This window comes from Urocampus carinirostris, chromosome 3 (assembly GCF_059441175.1).
Source record: "Urocampus carinirostris isolate Australia breed hairy pipefish chromosome 3, RoL_Ucar_1.0, whole genome shotgun sequence".
Lineage (NCBI taxonomy): Eukaryota > Metazoa > Chordata > Actinopteri > Syngnathiformes > Syngnathidae > Urocampus > Urocampus carinirostris.
This window is the reverse complement of record NC_142351.1, coordinates 5,401,125-5,426,561: the sequence shown is the minus strand read 5'-3', so window position 1 is coordinate 5,426,561 and position 25,437 is coordinate 5,401,125. Positions and strand designations below refer to the sequence as shown.

General features: G+C 39.4%; 1 protein-coding gene across 3 annotated transcripts in view; it reads right to left on the bottom strand.

The window, feature by feature from the left end:
• raph1b (Ras association (RalGDS/AF-6) and pleckstrin homology domains 1b) overlaps window positions 1–25,437 on the bottom strand; it is a 112,939-nt gene that overhangs the window by 14,018 nt on the left and 73,484 nt on the right. The window contains exons 4-13 of one of the 3 annotated variants that reach the window (XM_088330465.1): window positions 24,980–25,085; window positions 22,973–23,152; window positions 19,428–19,837; window positions 17,375–17,461; window positions 14,508–14,582; window positions 8,573–8,650; window positions 5,740–5,899; window positions 4,492–4,613; window positions 650–715; window positions 432–575 (exon numbers count right to left, since the gene is read on the bottom strand). In XM_088330465.1, coding sequence (XP_088186591.1) covers window positions 432–575; window positions 650–715; window positions 4,492–4,613; window positions 5,740–5,899; window positions 8,573–8,650; window positions 14,508–14,582; window positions 17,375–17,461; window positions 19,428–19,837; window positions 22,973–23,152; window positions 24,980–25,085 — 1,428 coding nt within the window. The remainder of the gene's footprint in view (window positions 1–431; window positions 576–649; window positions 716–4,491; window positions 4,614–5,739; window positions 5,900–8,572; window positions 8,651–14,507; window positions 14,583–17,374; window positions 17,462–19,427; window positions 19,838–22,972; window positions 23,153–24,979; window positions 25,086–25,437) is intronic. The other 2 variants (XM_088330466.1, XM_088330467.1) reach the window with 2 other exon arrangements.

The following is a 25,437-nucleotide window of genomic DNA, read 5'->3' as shown; positions in this document are numbered from 1 at the left end:
TGCTCTAACTTCCTTTTTTCCTTTTCTCTCTTTTCTCTTTCTCTCTTCCTACCCTTCGCGCTTTCTTTTCTCTTTTCTCTCCTGTCTTTCTATTTCTCTTTGGATTTCTTCCTTCCTCTCCCTTTCTTTTCCCCCTCTCTCACGACTTTTTAGCTTTTGTTTCTCACGCTCTCTCCCTCTCTCTCTTTTTCTTTATTTGTCCTGCCCTCTTCTCCTTTTCCCTCACTCTTTCTCGTATTTCTTTATCTCTCTTTTTCTTTCTCTTTAATCTACTAGTCCGGCCCCCGGCAGAATGTTTGTTCTATCGTGTGGCCCCCGAGTTAATGAGTTTGACACCCCTGTGTAAGGGCATTGAATGAGTTAATGATCTAAGTTCACGTTCCATTCCTTTCTCTTTTATTTTGAAATGTTGAGATTTCGGACTTTCTGACCTTGGCTTTGCCCTTGGGCACATAGTAGATTCCGGAAGCCCTGAGGAGGAAGTAGCGCTTCTTCCACGACTTCTTCCCATCGTCCTTCAGCCACAACACACCTTCCATCTCAGGCACTGACACGGAGCCGCCGCAAAAGCACTCCTGGAATGGAAAGAGGGGTTTTATTTTCCTGCGTGGAGGAAAACATGCTACTACGTGGTTGTTCCTCATCTCACCTCTAATAAGGCTTCCTTGTTCCTGTCGGCCATTTCCGAAGTCTCCTTGCGCCCCAACAAATAGTTCTGGTTGGAGATGGATAGACAGTCACTGTGAGCTTTACATGAATTGGATTATTAACGTTCACTTGCTTTACACTCTGCAAATAAGTATTTGAACACCCTGCTATTTTGCTATTTGTCCACTGTGAGAGATAAACTAAAAAGAAAAATCCAGAAATCACACTGCATGATTTCTTAGCGATTTATTTGTGTGATACAGCTGCCAATAAGTATTTGAACACCCCGCTATTTCCCTACTTCTCCCAGTGAAAATTTTTTCATCGTAGGTGCATGTCCACTGTGAGAGATAAACTAAAAAGAAAAATCCAGAAATCACAATGCATGATTTCTTAGTGATTTATTTTTGTGATACAGCTAGAAATAAGTATTTGAACACCCCACTATTTTTTAAATTCTCCCACTTTCAATTTTCCATCGTAGGTACATGTCCACCGTGAGAGGTAAACTAAAAAGAAAAATCCAGAAAAAACTAATGCTCGATTTCTTAGCGATTTATTTGTGTAATACAGCTGCAAATAAGTATTTGAACACCCCGCTATTTCGCTATTTCTCCTACTCAGAAATTTTCATCGCAGGTGCATGTCCACTGTGAGAGATAAACTAAAAAGAAAAATCCAGAAATCACAACGCATGATTTTTTAGCGTCAGTGGTGGGCAAACTACGACCCGAGGGCCACATAGGCACGCCCCCTGGGGTTTTTACCCGGCTCCCCAAACGGAAACGGTCAAATCATAATTAAAATATATATACAAAAGTAAATAAAGTACTGGTGCCAATTTTGTCCTTATTGTGTGTCTTCAACACAAAATACTACTACAGAAATACTAAAAAAATACTTCAAATCTAGTGCTTAAAAACAGGGATCGTATATATTATATTGCTTTTATTCTGAAAAGAAAAAAAAAATCATAGAAATACTACAAATACATGGACACAGTGATACTACTACAGGCACTAAAACATACTCCTATGGAAATACTTCATAGGACTTCTGCATAAATACTACAAAAACAATACAGTAATAATATGTTAATAAACATTTTACTACAGAAATACCACCACTAAAATACTATCAAAATGCAACCACGGTAATACTACAAAAAACACTATAGTAATATGGTAATAAAAATATATTACTACAGAAATATCACCACAAAATACTATAAAATACAACCACAGTTATATTACAAAAATACTGCAGACATACTACAAAAATACAACTGAGGAAATACTACAGAATACAGTAATACTACAAAAAACACACTACAGTAATGTTAATAAAAATATATTACGACAGAAATACCACCACAAAATAACTTTAGAAATGCAACCACAGTAATATAACAAAATACTGCATACTACGAAAATACAACTGAGGAAATACTACAAAATACAGCAATGCTATAAAAAAATACCACTACAGTAATACAATAAAACAAAAATTCTACTAGAGAAATATCACCACAAAAATACTACATATATATACTAGGAAAATTATACCATGGAAATAATTTCAAAATACTACATAAATACTAAAAAAAACACTGTTAAGGAAATAATACAGCAGAAATATTACAACCATCAGTAATACGGCAAAAATACTACAGAAATACGACAAAATGACTAAAAATACAACTACAGTAATACTGTAAAACAAAAATTCTACTAAAGAAATATCACCACAGAAATACTACATATATACTACAAAATTCTACCATGGAAATACTTTCAAAATACTACATAAATACTAAAAAAACACTGTTAAGGATATACTACAGCAGAAATATTACAACCATCAGTAATACTACAAAAATACTACAGAAATACGACAAAATGACTAAAAATACAACTACAGTAATACTGTAAAACAAAAATTCTACTAGAGAAATATCACCACAGTAATACTACATATATACTACAAAAATTCTACTATGGAAATACTTTCAAAATACTACATAAATACTAAAAAAACACTGTTAAGGAAATACTACAGCAGAAATATTACAACCATCAGTAATACTACATAAATACTACAGAAATACCACAAAATGACTAAAAATACAACTACAGTAATACTGTAAAACAAAAATTATTCTAGAGAAATATCACCACAGAAATACTACATATATACTACAAAATTCTACCATGGAAATACTTTCAAAATACTACAGCAATGCTAAAAAAAACACTATTATGGAAATACTAAGGCAAAAATATTACAACCATAAGTAATACTACAAAAATACTACAGAAATACAAAAAATGACAAAAAATACCACAACAACAATACTATAAAACAAAAGTTCTACTACAGAAATATCACCACAAAAATAGTACATATATACTACAAAAATTCTACCACGGAAATACTTTCGAAATACTACAGCAATACTAAAAAAACACTATTATGGAAATACTACAGCAGTAATATTACAACCATTAGTAATACTACAAAAAATACTGCAGACATACTTCAAAAATACAACTGAGGAACCACTACAAAATGCAGTAATACTAAAAAAACCACTACAGTAATATGGTAATAAAAATATATTACTACAGCAATACCACCACAAAAATATGATCAAAATGCAACCATAGTAATATTACAAAAATACTGCAGACATACCACAAAAATACAAATGAAATACTACAAAATACAGTACTACAAAAAAAACACACTACAGCAAAATGCTATTCAAAAAAGACATTACTACAGAAATACCACAACAAAAATACTATTAAAATACAACCACAGTAACATTACAAAAAGTAATACAACAAAAATACTACAGAAATACAAAAAAACGACTAAAAAACACCACTTCAGTATTCTACAAAACTAAATACCAAACGAAGTACTTAAAAAAAGACATTAATACATGATATTGCTTTAATTGTGTGTGTTTCAAATCCAATTTGGTGAAACTTAGAGAAATATAACGTCTATTTTCTGATCCATGAAAGCCCTCTAAGCCAGGGGTGTCAAACATGCGGCCCGGGGGCCAGATCAGGCCCGCTAAGGGATTGAATCCGGCCCGCGAGACAACGCTCAGTGAAGCGCAAGAGAAAAACGAGCTGTAGGTTGAAATATGTCCACTAGTTGTTGCCAAAGCCAGGTGCCTCTCACAAAGACGGTGGACTTGTATTTCTCTCTCTCTCTCTCTCTCTCTCTTTTTTTCCCTTCCCTTTTTCTCTCTCTCGCTGTCTCTCTCTTTCACTTTCTGTGTCTCTCTTCGTCTCTTTCTTTGTTTCTCTTTGTCTCTTTCTCTCTCTCTTTGTCTTTTTACCTTATTTTGCTCTCTCTTCCATTCTTCCTTCTCTCTCTCTCTTGTCTCTCTTTTTCTCTCTCTTGCTTTCCCATTCTCTCCTTCTCCCATTCTCTCTTTCTCTCCTTCTTTTTTCTCTCCTCTCTTTCTATTTCTCTTTGGATATTTTTCTTTCTCTCTCTTTCTTTCCCCCTCTCTCATTATTTGTCTTTATCTCTTGTTTCTCACGTTTCACGTTCTCTCTCTCTCTTTTTTCTTTTTTTCTCTCTCTCTCTCCCTTTCTCTCTTTCTTTGTCCCACCCTCTTTTTCTCTCTTTCGGTTTGTCTTATTTCTTTCTCTCTTTCTTTCTCTCTAATCTACTAGTCCGGCCCCCGAGGGAATGTTTGTTCTATCCTGTGGCCCCCGAGGTAAATTGAGTTTGACACCCCTGCTCTAAGCAATGCAGGCAACACGGAGTAGGAATTCACTATTTGCGTGACCAGTGTGTGGCGCTGTTGCGTTCGAGTACCTGCGGGTTCTTGAAGAGCGCGTATTTTTCGATGCGCTCTATAAACATCAGCTTGTTGTGACTGTCCCGCGTCCAGTTCAACAGATTCTCCACCAAATTCTCGTGATCCTCGAAAATGCGTTCTGAGAAAAAGAAGGATAATGGAGAAACAGTTGTCAGGAGATTGTCTCTTTCTGTGATTTGTTCAGATTTAGCAGGAGTGACAAGCATTGGGGCGGAAACATCATTTGGGGGTAAAGCTTTTACTGTACGAGGCACTTAAGCCTGGAACTGTTTAAGGAAGACTCATACTGGGTCCTTTTCATCAGAGGTTAGATCCAGTGAAGACTTAGACATTTTCATTGTAGGTGCATGTCCAAAATGAGAGATAAACTAAAAAGAAAAATCCAGAAATCACAAAGCATGATTTTTTAGCGATCTATTTGTGTGATACAGCTGCAAATAAATATTTGAACACCCCGCTATTTTGCTATTTCTCCCACTTAGAAATTGTCATCGTAGATGCATGTCCACTGTGAGAGATAAACTAAAAAGAAAAATACAGAAATCACAACGCATGATTTTTTAGCGATTCATTTGTGTGAGACAGCTGCAAATAAATATTTGACTTGACTCATCCTGAGGTTTTTGAGTTTTTCCTTGCCCTCATTTCGGTTTTAGATCAGGGGATGGTGTCATAATAGTCTGTAGTCTTTAATAGTCTGTGGTCTGTGCAGCCCTTTGAGTCTCCTTGTGATTAAGGGCGTTGCAAATAAACAGGACTTGACTCATCCTGACGTTTTTGAGTTTTTCCTTGCCCTCATGTCGGTTTTAGATCAGGAGAAGGTGTCAGAATAGTCTGTAGTCTGTAGAATAATCTGATCTGTGGTCCTTGTGATAAAGGGCTTCACAAATAAACATGACTTGACTTGACTCATGTTAAGGTTTTTGAGTTTTTCCTTGCCCGCATGTCGGTTTTAGATCAGGGGATGGTGTCATAATAGTCTGTAGTCTGTAGAATAGTCTGTGGTCCTTGTGATAAAGGGCTATACAAATAAACATGACTTGACTTGACTCATCCTGAGGTTTTTGGGTTTTTCCTTGCCCTCATGTCGGTTTTAGATCAGGGAATGGTGTCATAATAGTCTGTAGTCTGTAGAATAATCTGTAATCTGTGGTCCTTGTGATAAAGGGCTATACAAATAAACATGACTTGAGCCTAGACTTGCATGCATACTCCACATTCTCCAATTGGATTCGTCCCCTTACCCATTTGCAGCTCACTAATGGTTTCCACCAGAGACCAGTCCGGGCTGTAGCCGCAGTGTGACTTGTCCAGCAGGCTGTCCAGAACCTGCCTGACCGTCTGCCTCTCGTCCACCATCATGGTCTTGGAACTCTCATCAGACATGTGCACCCTGATCACCAGCTGTGGAAACCAAAGAGGAAATCACGATGACGAGTATTAGATAGTTGCCAGAGCAAGGTTTCATCGATTCATCTGAACTGTGAAAAAGTAGTTCCCTGTTCCTGAAACCAATTTTAATATCGCAGAGAGAAAACCAAAAGGAAATAGAAAATGCAGTTTGAAAAATGATGATTCCATTTTTAAGGCATTAAAAAAAGGAATCAAAACCTATCTTGGTTCTATGTGAAACATAGTTTTGGGAAAGCTGAGTTCAATTCCGTAGGTTACACACAAAACTGATTTGCACCACTTAAGAAATCACTTCGATTGAATCCGTGGACGAAGAAGAATTCATAAAAATAGAAGTGCCAAAGCCATTTCCAAGGCTGTAGGGCTCCATCGAACCACTGTCAGAGCCATTATCCACAAATTGAGAAATCTGAAAAATGGCAAACCTTGCCAGGAGTGGTGAACCAACTAAGATTACCGTATTTTCCGCACTATAAGGCGCACTGGTTTATAGGGCGCACCCCGAAAAAAGTTTTTGGTCCTATATTTGACATACATGAGGCGCACCAGATTATAAGGCGCTACAATGGGAACGTGGACAAAACAGTCAGATGGTTCAGTCCAACTGATTACCCCCTTAACATTCCCAAAGCTTGCAAAGACGCAAATACGTGTCGAGAACACGTGCGAATGCGGTGTCCGTAAGATGTCACTCAAATGCATCGTTCCATCATTCGGAAGGTTAAAGTCTTGGGATTCAAGAAATGCCAACCATTCCTTAGTTTCTATTTTCTTTTTCGCTCGCAACTTTACTGTGCATATGACAATAAACACTTGGAATTGAGTTGAATTTAAAAATAGACACTCCATTCCGTCCATTATCTGCACCGCTTATCACAGAAACATCGAGTTCAGTCTGAAACAAGATACAGGGAAAATATATAGCCGGAGTAGCTCACCGAAGTCGTTGTGTTCAATAATAATGTGCAGCCATGGTCCTCTTATATCCGTGAGTTTAGTAAATCCAGGAGAATTAAATATTTACAAATACAGAATAGTAAAAAAATGCTTTCTGTATGCCGTCAACCACGTGCTATACGCGTTCATCTTTTTCGGCCAATTGCAGGCTTTGTTTTGCCGTTCAAGCCAATGCCAGCCTGTAAATGATAAAAAGGATCCGCCCCTTGACCTCCGAATAACTTTAGCCAATAGTGATCGATTCAAATGATGATTGACACATGGGTTAGCCAATGAAACGCCGGTAAATAAATCCCAGCATACACCGCGGACTACTTGGCGTTCGGGGGAAAATCGAGTCGGCGGCTGCAAGTTAGTTGGATTATAAGGCGCATGGTCAGCTTTTGAAAAAAATAAAGGCTTTTAGGTGCGCCTTATAGTGCGGAAAATACGGTAATTAAAAGACCTCCTAAAGCGCTTGACATTGTGCTTTACACTTGAATACTGTCTTCTATCACTGCTTTGAAATGCACAAAGATACCAGCTCAGTAGCCTAGATGGTAAGGCGCCCGCTTTGAGACTGGGAGGTTCGGGTTCGCGCCCCGGCCGAGTCATTCCTAAGACTTAAAAAGTGGTCGGCGGCGCCCTCTCTTGGCTGCGGCTGCATCGGGTCAGATGCAATCGACATTTCGTTCTGTGTACATTGTTACACAGAATGACAATACAAGGAAATTATTATTATTATTATTATTAGATACTTTATTCATCCCCGTAGGGAAATTCACACTTTCAGCAGTATCCTTGTGTTGATCATTAACAGACTAACAGGATGGCCTCGGGGTGCTGTGTTGTAGTTTAGCAACAGCGGAGTGGGTGACGTCACACGCTAGGCCAAAAGTTCGACGTCCCTGCAGCAGATGGAAATCTTTGTGCCCAGGGTTACACCACCTCGTGTTCACGTAGATAGCGAGTCTTTTGTGTCTCTGTCTGTCCTAACAGCGCTGAACCCGGGTAGCTCTCCGTTAGCGTCCGGGTTGCTAGACGTGAGCCATGTTTCCGTAAAACACAGCAAACTGCACTCGCTGTGCCCTTTGATGTTTTTCACCAGCACAGCCAGTTCGTCGGTCTTATTTGGTAGAGAGTTCACATTTCCCATGATTACGGACGGTACCGAAGACTTATATTGCCGCTAGCCGCTTATCCTTCACTTTAGCTCCGGCTCTGCATTCACGATAGGGCCCCCTCATCACGCCGGCACGAGAATTCTTCAGGGCAAGGAGTTGATTCCTCGAATAACCGCATTTTTGTGCGTTAAAACCCATAACCATAGGATAGAAAGTAATCCAAAGTGTCGTTGTCAAACAGGACGAAAAACACCGAAGATAGAAGCAGACACTTAAAACAATAAATCACAAAAAGAGCTAAATAACACTGAGCTGCTGGAAAGTCTGCTGACTAAAACGGAGCCCCGACATGGCAGCTGCGCGACCCTCCAGTAACCAATCTTTTATTCTGAAAAATCGTCTCCAAACGAATGCCATTTTTCCACGGCGACGCGTAGTCTTCCCCTTTCTTCCCAACCTCTGGCGAATGCACGCTCACAGTCGAATGCTGCATTGACCTACTTTCCCCTCTATGAATGAAGTTCACAAAGGAAAGCCGAACGCAGCCGGCGGGGCGAGAGAGGCTTCGAAAAATCAAAGGCGCAAAGGCGGCGGGGCCCCTTACCTTTTTCACCTGAGCCTCTTTGATTTTCTCCAGGGCCACCCGGATCTTCTCCGCCTTCAGCTTGGCCGCGTGCTCCTCCTGAAAGGTTCAAAAAGAAGGACGGTTTCTAAGCGTTCCCGTACGTTGTAGCCATCTTGGAGATGATTCCGACTCTACTATCTAAACCTCATTAAAGAATTATGACTCTCGACTACTTTGGCTGCCTACTGTTTTCTTCGTCCGAGCCTTGGCTTCACTGACCTGCCCTCTCCAACAAGACGCCATCACCTCCATCCTGGAGATTGCCGACAAATCCCGTCCTCGTGTCTCGGGCGAATAATTGATCACACAAAGCCAAATCTCACCGACATCGGTCCCATCCCTCGCTCGAATATACCAAATCGGTGGGTGTTCGCTCGATTCTTACAGAGCTCCCTTTGATCCCTTGGTTGAGGAAGGCGAGACAATACCAGGAGATCCCCGGAGAACTAGCAAGCTCCTGCTGAGCGTGGGATAAGCTCAGAAAAATAGCAAAGATCCAAAGGTTCCAGAAGAAATGAACAGAACTTGACTATCAACACGAGTGAAGAAGGATGGTCCTCCCCCTTGTTGCCTTCTCATTTCCCTCCCTCTCCCTCACTCAATGGTTTGTGGGGGACACCCACAAAAGAGGATACTGCCAACCCAATGTGCTCCATTTCCACGATTGTCTCTCCACCAATCGGAGCTTGGGGGTGGGAGGGGAGCGTGACCAGGACTGACCTGAAAACTAATGCACAAAGACAAGGGGGGAGAAATCCCGTACGGTGTTGAATATTTGAAGAAGTGAGGTAGGGATACCGGGGACTGCGCCCTAAGCCTCTTACCTCCTTGACCCGGTCTACTATTTACACTCTACTAGTCCTTGCGGTACTCAGCTCAGAAACACCGCACAGCTTGTCCTTTTTTGTTAGAAGGGTTCTAAAATTGAACCCCCGTTCAAATCCCTGTCTGTCATGATTGCCGATGTGAATCACCTGTGCCACCAACTGCCTCGGACTCTGATTGGATCCCTTTCCCTATTGAAACCCACTCCTATCTGTCCCCTGTTGTCAGTCTGTCTGCGAACCTCAGTGTATACTAGGCAAGCCTTTTTCAACCTTGACCCCCACCTGCCCCGTTTTTGCTCCCGTCTGTCTACGGTTACGACCCGTTTTTGATCCCGACCACGTCTGCTATCCCGTCTGTCTCCGGTTACGACCTGTTTTTGATCCCGACCAAGTCTGCTGTCCCGGCTTACGACCCGTTTCTGACCCCGACCACGTTTTTGTTCTCCTGTCCCTGGTTTCGACCTGTTTTTCCGTCCCTGACACCTCCATCGCTCGCTACGGAAGATCCACTTCCGTGTTCGGATCACAATCAGAGTACGAGAGCGACTTGCTTTCCGCCGGATCGTGGACGCAGCCCTTCCTCTTTCCTTGAATAAAACTTGTGAGAAACTTAACGCAATCGGGTTCTGTTTCCGTTCTGGTCCTGACACTGTCTTCCTTTGTTCCTCTTGCCATAGATCAATCAGAGTACGAGAGCGACTTGCTTCCCGCCGGATCGTGGACGCAGCCCTTCCTCTTTCCTTGAATAAAACTTGTGAGAAACGTAACGCAATCGGGTCCTGGTTCCGTTGTGGTCCTGACACTGTCTTCCTTTGTTCCTCTTGCCGTATATCAAAACACGAACGCAGAGAGGATCCTTCCTACTTCACTCACTGTGTTTATTGTCTACAAAATTGGAGATTAACTTCTAATGGTACCTTGTCAAATTTGATCGCAACCCGAAAAACTAAACGTAGTATTTTACAAGTTTTTCCAAGAGTAGTTCTTGGCCATTCGGCGACGACTAGTTTACAACTATAAAACCTCTGCAACTGTGTATTTTATTTTGGCCAGTTTTTTTTAGACGTTTTGAAAGAGTTGTAAATGTTTGACTGCTCTTCCAAGAAGTCAAATCAAAGATTGTACACACTTGCGCATAATAGTGCGTAAAAATGAATCACGAATGGCTTTACGCAAGTTTATTTCGGGGTTTAATTAAAAAAAAAAAAAAGTGTGTATCTATGTGCCGTTCTTTTCAAACTTTCATTGGCTAACTGATGTGTCAATCATCATTGGAATCAATTACTACTGGCTAAAGATATTTGGAGCTAAATGAGGCGATATCAGTTTTATCAATACACGCTCATACAAGGAAACTCAGGCTGTGGATCATGAAAAACGATTGGCCGAAAGTGGTGTCAATCAAAAAGTCGGAGGCTAACAACCATATTGGAAATCAGCTCATGAGAATTTCTTGTGTAAATTATAACTATAACCTTACCCTCCTTGTTTTATAACCTTATATTCTCTGTTCCTTATCTTCTTGGTTTCTTTACCTCACTGTGAATGTGTGAAACTGGAGTGTCATGCCCACTTTCGTTGTCACAATATGTTAACCCATTTTGTAACAATGACAATAAAGGTATATTCTATTCTATTCTAAAGGGCGATTATAGGGGTAAACTAACTGATTATAAGAAGGATCGTCAAATGATGCAAGAATGCTTTTAGGCGGATTTTTTTTCGAGTCAATGTTTTCCACGTTCACTTCCTGGATGAAACAACTCCATGTGTGCAAAGAATGATCTCATGAGCCGACTAGCAGGCTAACCAATGTGTCAATCATTATTTGAATCAATTACTACTGGCTAAAGATATTTGGAGCTAAATGAGGCAATATCATTTTTACAGGCAAATACAGGCAAATGTGGATCATGAAAAACGATTGGCCGAAAGTGGTGTCAATCAAAAGGTGAGAGGCTAAAAACCATATTGGAAATCAGCTCATGAGAATTTTTACTTTCAAAGGGAAATTATGGGGGGAACGAACTGATTACAACAAGTATCGTCAAATGATGCAAGAATGCTTTTAGGCGGATTTTTTTTCATTGTGTTTTTGAGTCAATGTTTTCCACGTTCACTTCCTGGATGAAACAACTCCATGTTTGCAAAGAATGATCTCATGAGCCGACTTTCAGGCTAACCAATGTATCAATCATTATTTGAATTAATTACTACTGGCTAAAGATATTTGGAGCTAAATGAGGCAATATCATTTTTACCAGCAAATGTGGATCATGAAAAACGATTGGCCGAAAGTGGTATCAATCAAAAGGTCGGAGGCTAACAACCATATTGGAAATAAGCTCATGATAATTTTTAAAGGGAAGTTATGGGGGGAAACGAACTGATTACAACAAGGATCGTCAAATGATGCAAGAATGCTTTTAGGCGGATTTTTTTTTAAATTGTGTTTTTGAGTCAATATTGTTTGCAAAGAATGATCTCATAAACTGACTTCCAGGGGACTTATAGTTTACAGGTATCTTGAGATCTCCAGATTATTCGTGGTGTTTCTCTGATAAGTATATTTTGAAATGGTTAGCTTATCTTGAATCCTAAGAGTTGAAGCTTTCCAACAAAATTTTACCTGACCGATTTCCATAACTGGTAATATTGTACAGACACGTATTTGTTTCTCAAAAGTCCAACAGTCGTCAGAACATTAAAGGGTTAAATCTTATGGACACCCGCAAAGGACATTACATAGGATGCCAGTTCCTTTTTTTCGATTATTATGGAGCAAGGTTGTTTGTGTTTTTGACTATTATGAACTGTTTACATTGTTGTCACAGCTGTCCAATCATGTATCTGCTCTTTGATTCCCACACCCTTCAAGAAGAAGTTGCTTTAGTAACCTAAGAGAGATGATTAAAAGAAAGGGTTCAGGAAAGGGCCTTTAGAACAGGTTGGAAACCCTTATCCGAGGTTTGGCTTCGCTCCCTGTTCTCCTTGCAAGTTCAAAGTCCATTGACATCTTCTCTCCTTATACTTGGCATACTACTATACAAGTAATGCTTAAGGGTATTCCCAAACATACATTTTTTAAATTAGGCACAGAACATGTAGTGTGCAATCATGGATCGACTCCTGGAAGGGAAGTCAAACTTTTACAACTCTTTCACAATGTCTAAAAAAAGGAAGGTCAAAAATCGTCTTTAAATGGCCACTTTTGCACAATGATGCAAATGCGTTTCAGAATATACCTCTGCCAAGGAGTCAAGAAATTGAGTCTAAAAGTTGACCCATCCGGTTTGTTTGCAGTAGAGCCATGACATCATTGGAGGAACACAATACACACAAAAAATAGTGATTCCCATTAACACCACAAGTGAGGCCAGCTCCAAAACAGACAGCGATTGTAGTTAACAGACATTGCACACTGCTCATTTCTGCTTGGAGGTAGGCGATTGTGGCTTTATGTTTGCATTTTTTGCCGTGCGTGTAACTATTGGCTAGCTTCTTGTTAGCCTGGGGGCTGCCGATGGATTTCCTGTTTTGTTTGTTCCCGGTTAGTGCTCGTTGGCTACCCACTGTGTGTTGTTTGTCCGGCTAGCCTGGCGTTAGCATCAGTTTTGCTGTGTCTGTTGGTTTATTCCTGCTTTTAGTACCGTAGCCCGTTTTCGTTGTTGAATCCTAGTTAGCCTGACTGTTCATTGGGTGTTTTTGATCTGCTAGCTTGGGGTTAGCGGTTTTACCGCGTCCCTTGGTTTATTCCTGGCCTTCTTTGTTGCCCAAGTTTTCTTATGGTTCCCGGTTAGTCTCGCAGTTTTTAGCTGAGGCTGCAGACGCTTTGCAATGATCCGTCCCGGTTAGCCTCCCATTGGCGGCACTCAGTGTTTTTTGTTTAGCCATTCTCCACAAAAACGATCAAAAATTCACATTTAAAAAATATGGCGACTGGCTTGCTAAGGTGCTGGTGTTTCTCCGATGCTGCACAGCTCAGGATACGGTCTATAAATTGGATTATAATAATTGGAACATACCAACAAATGGATAGATTTTATGCAAAAACCATGTATTGTTTTCTTCCATTTTGCATCTTCAACAATTTGGGATTACCTTTAAGGACCACAGGTAGTAAATTTTGTCATTTCACAACACTTTCAATAGTAATAAGCAAGGAATTGCGACATTTCACAGTATAAGTACAGCACACATCCGCAAGTTGATTCAGATAAAGGGATCAATGTCAAAAACACATCATACAAATGGCTTGTGAAACTATTTGGCCCCCTTTGTAACTTTTTGCCACATTTCAGATTTTAAAAATGTGCAAAATGATTCAATAGCAGGTTGCGCCACCTTTTGCTAGGATTACTCGAGATATGTCCCTATCAGTTTTACACATCGAGAAACTGATATTTTGGCCCATTCCTCCTTGCAAAACAGCTTAAGCTCAGTGAAGTTGGATGGAAAGTGTTTGTGAAGAGCAGTTTTCAGTTGTTTCCACAGATTCTTAATTTGATTGAGGTCTAGACTTTGACTTGGCCATTCTAACACCTTGATATGTTTTTTTGGTGAACTATTCCATTGTAGTTTTTGCTTTATGTTTTGGATCGTTGTCTTGTTGAAAGACAAATCTCCGTCCCAGTCTCAGGTCTTTGGAGGACTCCGTCAGGTTTTCTTCCAGAATGGTCCTGTATTTGGCTCCATCCGTCCTCCCATCAATTTTAACCATCTTCCCTGCCCCTGCTGAAGAAAAGCAGGCCCAAACCATGATGCTGCCACCACCATGTTTGACAGTGGGGAAGATGTGTTTAGGGTGATGAGCTGTGTCGCTTTTACGTTGAAAAAGTTGAAAATATCCAACAAAGTGTGTCCCACTTCATAATTGATTTTGAAGTTTTCATTCATTTATTGCGTCCCACTTATTGTTGATGCTTGACAAGAAATGACAGTTTTATATTTTTATGTTCGAAGTCTGAAATGTGGGCAAAAGGTCACAAAGTTCAAGGGGGCCAAAGAGTTTCGCAAGCCACTGTAGATCTGTGACATGCAAAGAAGAAGTTGAATACAGCGGAGAAAACAAATAAGTATGTCATCACCTTAGTCAGGAGGTGAGAAGGCTTTCCAGCTATGCTTTTCAGTATAAGCGAGGTTTCTTGATCCAGATAGGAATGCTTCGGGTGAGAAAGGAAAAGAAGAGTGGGAGGAAAATAGAAATCAATGTCTGGTCATTCTTGAAGGGTTAACATTCATACACTGCTCACAAATAGGGAAGCTTCGGTTTTGGGTCAAAATTTTAGCAATAACCTCAAAAGCACTGTGTCAATTTAGCGCTCTAAAAATTGAATGCATATCTTGTGCGATTTAGTGCTCAGTTCCAGTTTTTTTAATGGTACCACCAGAGTCTGAAATGATGTAGTGTGCAATCATGGATCGACTCCTAGAAGGGAAGTCAAACATTTACAACTCTTTCACAATGTCTAAAAAAAGGAAGGTCAAAAATCGTCTTTAAATGGCCACTTTTGCACAATGATGCAAATGAGTTTCAGAATATACCTCTGCCAATCTTGTCACTTAAAAAAACAAAGATTATTTTTCAGATAGATATTGCTTTATTCCGATTTCGAAATCTTGGTTCAGTTTGGAAAATTTCGGAATTTCGGTCCGTTTGGAAATGTGCATACTCGGCAGCCAATCAGAAGCCTGCATCGAATAACTTCGTGCTTCCGGACTTGTCTACCTCCAGATTATGCCAGGGATGTCAAACTCTGGCTCTGGGGCCAAATCCTGCCTGTCTGTCTATCCTCGGGCGGGCCGCATCCCTAAATAGTCTAAAGTAGCATTCGGTTTGCCTTTGTTTTAAAAATTAAGAATTTCGAGAGAAATGGCCTAGACCAGGAACTAACTGCTATTTTTGACTTACTCAGAAATTTATGATCCGGCCGGATTTCTCCAGTGCTGAGGAAATAATTTCTTCCTCATGCCACGAGGCTCTTTAACTCCACCCGGGGGACTAAGCCCACATGAAACCCCACCCCCACATTTGCATATTACCTTATTTTTATGACGGTGTATATTTTCCGTAGCACTATTTAAATACTCTATATTCTATATCTTTTATTTTATTATTTTATGTTTCAACACACGGATACTGCTGGGAGTGTGAATTTCCCTACTGGGATGAATAAAGTTATCTATCTATCTCTCTATGACTATCTATCTCTCTATGTCTATCTATCTATCTATCTATCTCTATCTATCTCTATCTCTCTATCTATCCTCTATCAATCTCTATCCCTCTATCTCTCTCTATCCATCTATCTATCTCTATCTATCTATCTCTCTATCCATCTATCTCTCTTTTCCCGAATATTATAAGGTTTTTGCATATCATTTTCCAAAGTAGACGCACAGAGAAGACAAGAAAAATGGATAAGTGGTTAGAAATCAAGCCAAAACCTCAGCCCCAGAAGAAAGATTCAAAAGAAGCTAACAAAATTGATGACGCTCCAAAACGTCTGGGGTGTACTCACTTTTGTTGCCAGGGGTATGGCTTTTGATGGCTATATTTTGAGGGGAAAATTTTACATTGCTGTATAAGCTGTAGACAGACTTCATCGTGTTAAAGTTTTTTTCGGTTTTGTTCAATAAAACATAATAAACGCTCTGCAGAAATGTACTCTTTTTTGTGACTGTACACGGTATTTTGTAACGAGATAGTTTCAGAGTAACACACTACTTTTGGCTAATAATCTGGGGGTGCAATGTAATTTCTTTTTAAATGGAGTAACTATCAACTGAAATTATATTCTTTAGTAAAGTGCTGGAAGAAGTAGAAAGCTTTAGGTACTTGGGTTGTGATGTGGCTGCGGTTGGTGGAATGGAGTGTGAGGTATTGCACAGAGTGAATCAAGGAAGCAAGGTTTTGAGTGCTCTGAGGAGAGTGATGAGTATGGATGTTAAGAGGGGACTGTATGAGAGTGTGATTGTCCCGACTGTGTTGTATGGTGCAGAGACTTGGAGCCTGAACGCAGATTTGAGAATGGAATTCAACGTTTTTGAGATGAAGTGTTTGAGGAGTATGTTAGGAGTGACAAGATTGGATAGATTGAGAAATGAAATTGTGAGAGACAGAACTGGAGTAGTAGCGGAACTGAGCAAGCGTGTGGATGAGAGAGTACTCGGTTGGTCTGGACACATGGAGAGGATGGGTGAGGATCGGATGTTGAAGAGGATCTACAGAGCAGAAGTCAATGGAAGGAGACCAAGAGGAAGGACACGATCGACGTGGATGGATGGTGTTATGAGTGCACTGCAGGAAAGAGGTCTAAATATAATGGAAGCTAGAGCTCTTGTTGGTGATAGGAATGAGTGGAGAGGTGTTGTGAAAGGATAGTGAGATGTTTGAACATGTTCTAAGGGATGGACTGGGCACCCGTATGATGCGGCAGGGGTAAACCAGCGAAAGCTGTCGGGCCCTGCTTTTGAACAGAAGTGTGTTGTGTCACCCTGGCCAGAGTGACATGGCCGCTTTCTTGTGTCCCGTTTCATCTGGAGGGACGAAAGCATGACCAACTTAGGTTCCAAGGTGCCTGTCTTTTTTGGGTGTTTGGGTATTTGGGTTGGCCATGGTCCAAAATGTTTGTGTGTGTTTTTTTGCTATTGTTTTTATTTTATAATTTTATTTTCTTTGTTATTGTATGTGTTTGTCTTGCTGTCGGTCACCCCTCTTAAGGGATATGACCAAGGTAGATAGATAGTAAAGCGTCCGAGTAGAACTCAAAACTGATAGTATTGCAAAAGCAGAATTTTGGGTAAAGTTCTCGTTTTGGATCACAGCGAGTCAGCAAATTGACCCGATGTTGTTGCCAATGCATGCACATTCAGTCTCCAGTCACAATATCAGTCATTGAGAATTAGCATAACATGCACATAGACATTGACAGAAACTCATCCATGCACTTACAGTGGCCCGATCCACTTCACCCTCCTGCGGAGTGAAGTCGAGCTGCCGACGAGCCGGTTTACCATTGACGCGCCGCAGTGTGACATGCTGGAAACGTGAATGCCGGTAACATAAACGATGGAAACATATCAAAAGAAACACATGCAGGTCACGGAGCATGCCGAAAAGTCACCGACTGAACAGAAAGTTGTGAACTTTCGCCGAAATAATTGTGGAAAAAAAAGGAGTGTGAAAAGGAGTCATTCAGAAGCGGGCGGCTTAGAAGATTAAACAGCAAAAACAATAAATGTGCTGTGTCGAAAACTCGTGCGCAACTCACATGCTTTGTCAATAACAACCAGAGTGAGGTCAACTAATCCAGTGTTTTTCAATCAGTGTGTCGCGGGCACAGTAAATTATTCGTGCGCCTGTGCGGTCTAGCGGAAGCGATCTCTCATCTGGATTTACTTGGACCGGTGATGCAACGGCACCAACTTGTGGTGTTCCGCGAGATTTCTTTCAATGGAAGAAATGTGACTGGCTCAAAAACGGTTGAAAAACACTGACCTAATCCACATTTTTTTTCATCATTTTAGAGGGCCTCATCCAGGGATGTCAAACATAGGGCCCGCAGGCTAGATCAGACAATTGGATGATTTGATAGATAGAGAGATGGATCGAGAAAGATAGAGAGATAGATGGATAGATAGATATGATAGAAATAGATAGATAAAGATAGATAGATAGAAATAGATAGAGAGAGAGATAGATAGAGATAGAAATAGATGGATAGAGAGATAGATAGAGAGGGATAGATAGAGATAGATAGAGAGAGATAGAGAGAGATAGAGAGATAGATATAGAGAGATAGATAGATAGATAGATAGATAGATAGATAGATAGGGATAGAGATAGAGAGATAGATAGAGATAGATGGATAGAGATAGATAGATAGAGCTAGATAGAGGATAGCGATAGATAGAGAGATAGCAATAGAGTGATAGATAGAGAGATAGAGATAGATAGAGTGATAGAGATAGATAGAGGATAGAGATAGATAGAGAGATAGCTATAGAGGTAGATGAATAGATAGAGGGATAGAGCTAGAGATAGATAGATAGATAGATAGATATAGAGAGATAGATAGATAGATATAGAGAGATAGATAGATAGATAGATAGATAGGGATAGAGATAGAGAGATAGATAGAGATAGATGGATAGAGATAGATAGATAGAGCTAGATAGAGGATAGCGATAGATAGAGAGATAGCAATAGAGTGATAGCTAGAGAGATAGAGATAGAAAGATAGAGATAGATAGAGTGATAGAGATAGATAGAGGATAGAGATAGATAGAGAGATAGCTATAGAGGTAGATGAATAGATAGAGGGATAGAGATAGAGAGAGATAGAGATAGATAGAGAGATAGAAATATAGACAGATACAGAGATAGATAGACATAGATAGAGATAGATAGATAGACATAGATAGAGATAGATAGATAGATAGATAGATAGATAGAGATGGATAGATTAGACATAGATAGAGATAGATAGAGATAGATAGAGAGAGAGATATAGAGATAGATAAATAGATAGATGGATAGATAACTTTATTCATCCCTGTAGAGAAATTCACACTTCCAGCAGTATCCTTGTGTTGAAAAATAAAATAATAAAACAAAAGATATAGAATATAGATTACTTAAAAAGTGCTACGGAAAATACACAGTCATAAAAATAGGGTAATATGCAAATGTGGGGGTGGGGTTTAATGTAGGCTTCAACCCCTTCCCCCCCAGGTGGAGTTAGAGAACCTCATGGCATGAGGAAGAAATGAGCTCTTCAGCACTGGAGAAATCCAGCCCGCCATAGTATGTCAAAAATGGCAACTAGTTCCTGGTCTAGGCCATTTCTCTCAAAATTCTTAACCGAATGCTACTTTAGACCATTTAAGGATGCGGCCCGCCCGAGGACAGACAGTCAAGATGCGGCCCCAGAGCCAGAGTTTGACATCCCTGGCATAATCTGGAGGTAGACAAATATAAATACACGGAATATGCAAACTGGTACCTCTGTGCAAGTCTGGTTTTGCTTCTGTGCTGTCGGGGTGCTCGTTCCATCCACGTCTCCAACCGTCGTCCCTTTATCAATGTCCAGGGAGTCCATACTGGACGCCGAGGCACACGCCGAATTGACGCTGGAGCGCTGGGACGGCGCCTCCTGCTCGCTGGCGCCCCCCGTCGAGCCCGTTCGCCGATGTTGGTGCCCGCTCCCGGACGAAGGTCGTCTCAAGGTGGCGGAGGAGACGGAGGACGAGGAGGACGTCTGGCGGGCCGCCTCGTCCATGCTGAGAGAGGCCTTCTCCAGCTGAGAGGTGATGTCGTCCAGGGAGATGTTGGGCGCCCCCTGGCGAACGTTGATGCCTCCGGCGCCCCGCACGGTGTTGGCGGGGGATGCCCGAGTGCTGCTATTGGCGCTTCCTGTTTGATGAGTCAGAGTATCGGTCAACAGAATCGGATTTTTTTCGATAAACGGTCGATGGAACAGACGAAAGTGCAATGCAGGCCTAGAAAATCCCAATTGCCGCATTTTCAGGAGAATAGGGCGCGCATTAAAGTCTAAACGACACGACTTTGATGACTAAAATGAAGACGTACTTTGTGCTATTTTGAGCTGTTTCTACCGATGATCTACGATCGTTTTGTGTCAATGGGCTGCTGTAAACTGATATGAATTCTGCCATTGTGCCTCAAGTGTATATAACATGCAGAAAAATGAGTCAAATTTGTAGTATTACCGTACTTGTATTTTTGTAGTATTACCGTACTTTTTTTTAGTATTTCCATTGAATGAATGTTGTTGCATATCTAGTATTTTGGTAGTATTTTAGTATTTTAGCGTACTTGCATTTTTGTAGTATTTTCACAGTAGTTTTGTAGTATGTTTGTCGTATTACCGGAATTTTATTTTTTGTAGATTTTTGTTATATTACCATAGTTTTATTTTTTTTTAGTATTTGTTGGAATAATGTACATAAGTGGGCAGCGCAGTGGTTAGCGCATGTGCGGCACAGTTCATGTCTTGGGAACCTCCTGCGTGGGTTCAAATCCAGCTCCAGACTTCCTGTGCGGAGTTTGTATGTTCTCCCCGTGCTTGCGTGGGTTTCCTCCGGGCACTCCGGTTTCCTCCCACATTCCAAAAACATGCATTTCAGGTGAATTGGTCGGTCCAAATTGTCCCTAGGTGTAAATGAGCGAGTGAGTTGTCTGTCCACGTGTGCCCTGCGATTGGCTGGCAACCAGTTCAGGGTGTCCCCTGCCCACTGCCCGATGATTGCTGGGATGGGCTCCAGCACCCCCGCGACCCTACTGAGAATAAGCGGTGTAGCTAATGAGATGAGATGAGATGTACATCAACTTTACTATAATTTATGTGTGTTATATGTTTTCTTGTGAGATATTGTGCTTACAAAATAAGATATTCTCTCAGCAAAAGTCTTCCACTACACCCTGGCAAGAGAGAATAAAATGGTGTGAATCAGTTTCAGATTTGACCTGCAGATCAAGGATCTTTTCCTGAAGTATAGCATGAAGAGAGTTAATCAGTCACATTTCAAATAACAAGTTGTTGTGCAAGAACTGGTTTCAATGGAAAAAAATCAACCTTCAACCAACCCCTAACCCTTTTCTGAATAAAAGGCAAGGTGAGGGAAGGCTGCTTTGGAGTGAGTTGGAGGAACTGTAACCAAAAGCAGTTTTCCGTTCGCTTCCCTTGCAAGTAATTATACATAATTCTCTGCGTCCTTTTTGTATACAGGTTTTTGTTACAAGTGTTGGGTTGAACCTGACAGTATTACCATTGTAGAAATGTTGTTGCGTATCTAGTGTTTTAGTAGTATTTTAGTAGTATTTCCGTCGTGTGATTTTCATTTTTAAGCACTTTTCAAGCACTTTCAAGGGCAATTTTTCAGGACCTTCAAAGAAAAATCCAGCACCAATCAAGAGACATTTTTTTTTCCGGTTGACTTTGATGACTAAAATGAAGTTGCTATCTTGCTGCAAGCACGTACTTTGTGCTATTTTGAGCTGTTTCTACCTATGATCTAGGATGGTTTTGTGTCAATGGGCTGCTATAAACTGATATGAATTCTGCCATTGTACCTCAAGTGTATGTAAAATGCAGAAAAATGAGCCAAATCTGTTTTTTGTTATATTACCGTACTTGTATTTTTGTAGTAATTTTGTAGTATTACTGTACTTGTAATTTGTAGTATTTTTGTAGTATAACCGTACTTTTATGTTTGTAGTATTTTTGTAGTATAACCGTACTTGTATTTTTGTACTATTTCTGTAGTATTACCGTACTTGTATTTTTGTAGTATTTATGTAGTTTTTATTATGTAGTATTTCCATAGTAGTATTTTTTAAGTCTTTCTGTAGTATTTCTATTGTAGAACTTTTGTTGCATAGATGTTGTATTTTGGAGTTATTTTTGTAGTCTCACTGTCGTTTTACTTTAGGAGTATTTTTGCAGTATTTCCAGAGTATTATTTTTGTACTGCTGTATTTCCATAGCAGAATGTTTATTGTACATGTGTGTATTTTTGTTGTATTTCTGTAGGTTTTTTTTGTCGTATTTCTCTAGTAATGTTTTTGCAGTGCTGTATTTCCATTGAATTATTTTTGTGATATAACTGTAGTTTTATCTTTGTGGTAATTTTGTAGTATTTATATGGTAGAATTTGTGTAGTATAACTAGCTAGGAATTCTGTTGAAGTATTTCCAAAGTAGTATTTTAGTAGCATTTCCGTAATTTTTGCTAGTATTTCCATAGTAGTACTTTTATTTCAATAGTATTTTTGTAATATTACTGTAGTTTTTATTTTGTGGTATTTCCATAATAGTATTTTTGTAGTATTTCTATTGTAGAACTTTTGTTGCATATCTGCAGTATTTTGGAACTATTTTTGTAGTCTTACAGTCGTTTTACTTTTGGAGTATTTTTGCAGTATTTTGAGAGTATTATTTTTGTAGAGCTGTATTTTTAAAGTCGAATGTTTATTGTACAAGTGAAGTATTTTTGTAGTATTTCTGTAGTTGTTTTTGTCTATGGTAGTGTTTGTACAGTACTGTATTTCCATAGAATTATTTTTGTGATATAACTGTAGTTTTATATTTGTGGTATTTCTATGGTAGAATTTGTGTAGTATCACTATAGTGGTATCTTGCTAGGAATTCTGTCGAAGTATTTACAAAGTAGTATTTTAGAAGCATTTCTGTAATTTTTATTAGTATTTCCATAGTAGTACTTTTGTCTTATTTCTTTAGTATTTTTATCGTTGTACTTTTTTATTCCTGAGGTAATATTTTGCAGTACTATTTTTGTATTATGGCACTTCTGTAGTGCTATTTCCGTAGGATTTCTGTCCAAGTATTTCCACAGTAGTACTTTTGTCGTATTTCTTTAGTATTTTTGTAATATTACTACACACTCCGTCATACTGGTCACTGAAGCTCCCGAGATGGCACACCATGGCAAAGAACTCTCTGGGGACTTGGTGTTTTTTTCTCCTAAATGGTGCAGCCCTACTGTCGAGTTTGTGGTTTCTAACGTACCTCCGCTGCTTCCCCCTCCACCGGCGCTGGGATTCTTGGTGCCGGCACTGCGCGCACCGGCAACGCGCTTGCTGGAACTTCGAGAGTTGGGCTTGGAAACGCCGCTCAGTTCCTGTTCGATGGTACACAGGTCGGCCATGAGGGCGTCCAGGTCTACCGTGTCGCCCTGGTTCAGCGCCTCTGAAACCAGAAGAGAGGTTTCTAGATGAGGGATGGGAAGTGTTAGGAGTCGGGAGGCGCAGGGTCCGAAAATAGGGCCACGGGGCCCATCTTGGAGATCGATCCCTCTTTTTTTCCGTTTGTGAATAAATGTACGTGCGAGCAGGTACATGTAACATTTCTTTTGGATGCAAAATAATCAATGAGGTCCATGTTTTTAAGCACTTGGTTTGATTTTTTGTTCTGTATTGTTACTTAGTTGTATTTTGGTAGTAGTTTCACAGTAGTTTTGCAGTATTTTTGTAGTATTACCGTATTTGTACTTATGTAGTATTTTTGTAGTATTACCGTACTTGTATTTTTGTAGTATATTTGTAGTATTACCATACTTGTATTTTTGTAGTATATTTGTAGTACTACCGCTCGTATTTTTGTAGTATTTTGTAGTATTACCGTACTTGTATTTTTGTACTACTTTTGTAGTATTACCGTACTTGTATTTTTGTAGTATATTTGTAGTATTACCGTACTCGTATTTTTGTAGTATTTTGTAGCATTACCGTACTTGTATTTTTGTACTACTTTTGTAGTATTAACGTACTTGTATTTTGGCAGTATTTTTGTAGTATTTTTGTCGTATTTTTGAAGTATTACTGTACTTGTATTTTTATAGTACTTTGGTAGTATTACCGTACTTGTATTTTTGTTGTATTTTCACAGTAGTTTTGTAGTATGTTTGTAATATTTTTGTAGTATTACCGTACTTGTATTTTTGTAGTATTTTTGTGGTATTACCATACTTTTATTTTTGTCGTATTTACAATGTAGTATTTTTTTTAGTATTTCCATTGTAGGAGTTTTGTTAGTATTTTTGTAGTATTACTATACTTATATTTTTGTAGTATTTTGGTAGTATTACCGTACTTGTATTTTTGTAGTATTTTGGTAGTATTACCGTACTTGAATTTTTGTAGTATTTTTGTCGTATTTTTGTAATATTACCGTACTTGTATTTTTGTAGTATTCTTGTAGTATTACCGTACTTGTATTTTTGCAGGATTTTTGCAGTATTTTTGTAGTATTTTGGTAGGATTACCGTACTTGTATTTTTGTAGTATTTTTGTAGTATTACCGTACTTGTATTTTTGTAGTATTTTTGTAGTATTACCGTACTTGTATTTTTGTAGTATTTTTGTAGTATTACCGTACTTGTATTTTTGTAGTATTTTTGTAGTATTACCGTACTTGTATTTTTGTAGTATTTTTGTGGTATTTTTGTCGTATTTTTGTAATATTACCGTACTTGTATTCTTGTAGTATTCCCGTTCTTGTATTTTTGTCGTATTTTTGTAGTATTACCGTACTTGTATTTTTGTAGTATTCTTGTAGTATTACCGTACTTGTATTTTTGTAGTATTTTTGTAGTATTACCGTACTTGTATTTTTGTAGTATTTTTGTAGTATTACCGTACTTGTATTTTTGTAGTATTTTGTAGTATTACCGTACTTGTATTTTTGTAGTATTTTGTAGTATTACCGTACTTGTATTTTTTTAGTATTTCCATACTTGTATTTTTTTTAGTATTTCCATTGTAGAAATGTTGTTGCATATCGAATATTTTGGTAGGATTTTAGTAGCATTAGTGTACTTGTATTATTGTAGTATTTTCACAGTAGTTTTGTAGTATGTTTGTAGTATTACCGGAATTGTATTTTTTGTTGATTTTTTTTTGATATTACCAAAGTTTTATTTTTTTTAGTATTACCATGTGGCCCGCAGGCAGTGGTTTGCCCACCCCTGATTTAGATACCGAAGCAAGTACAGCCAAGAATGAGAAGTGTGCTCACCATTGATGTTATACATTGAGAAGCGGTAGGAGAAGTTGGCCATGTTGGTTTCTTGCCGGAGAGGAGGCTTCTGCAACGCCTTCTGAGGCCTGCCATCATCCATACTCTGCGAATACAATTCCAACAAATACCGTACGATCTTTACCAAAACAAAAATGAGCGTGCTGAGACAACATCCTGCTTTTTAATCACAGACAAGATTGCTTAACCCTTGAATTTTCCTGTAAAATTTGCCAAAAAATCGCAACCTAAAACGTGCCAAAAACTCCAATTGCACTCATGGAGCCCCAAACCATGACATTCCCACCACCATGCTGTAGACCAGGGGTGTCAAACTGATTTGAACTCGGGGGCCACACGATAGAACAAACATTCTGTCGGGGCCCGGACTAGTACATTAAAGAGAAAGAAAAAGAGAAAGAAATAAGAGAAAGAGGGAGGGAAAAGGAGAGAGGGAG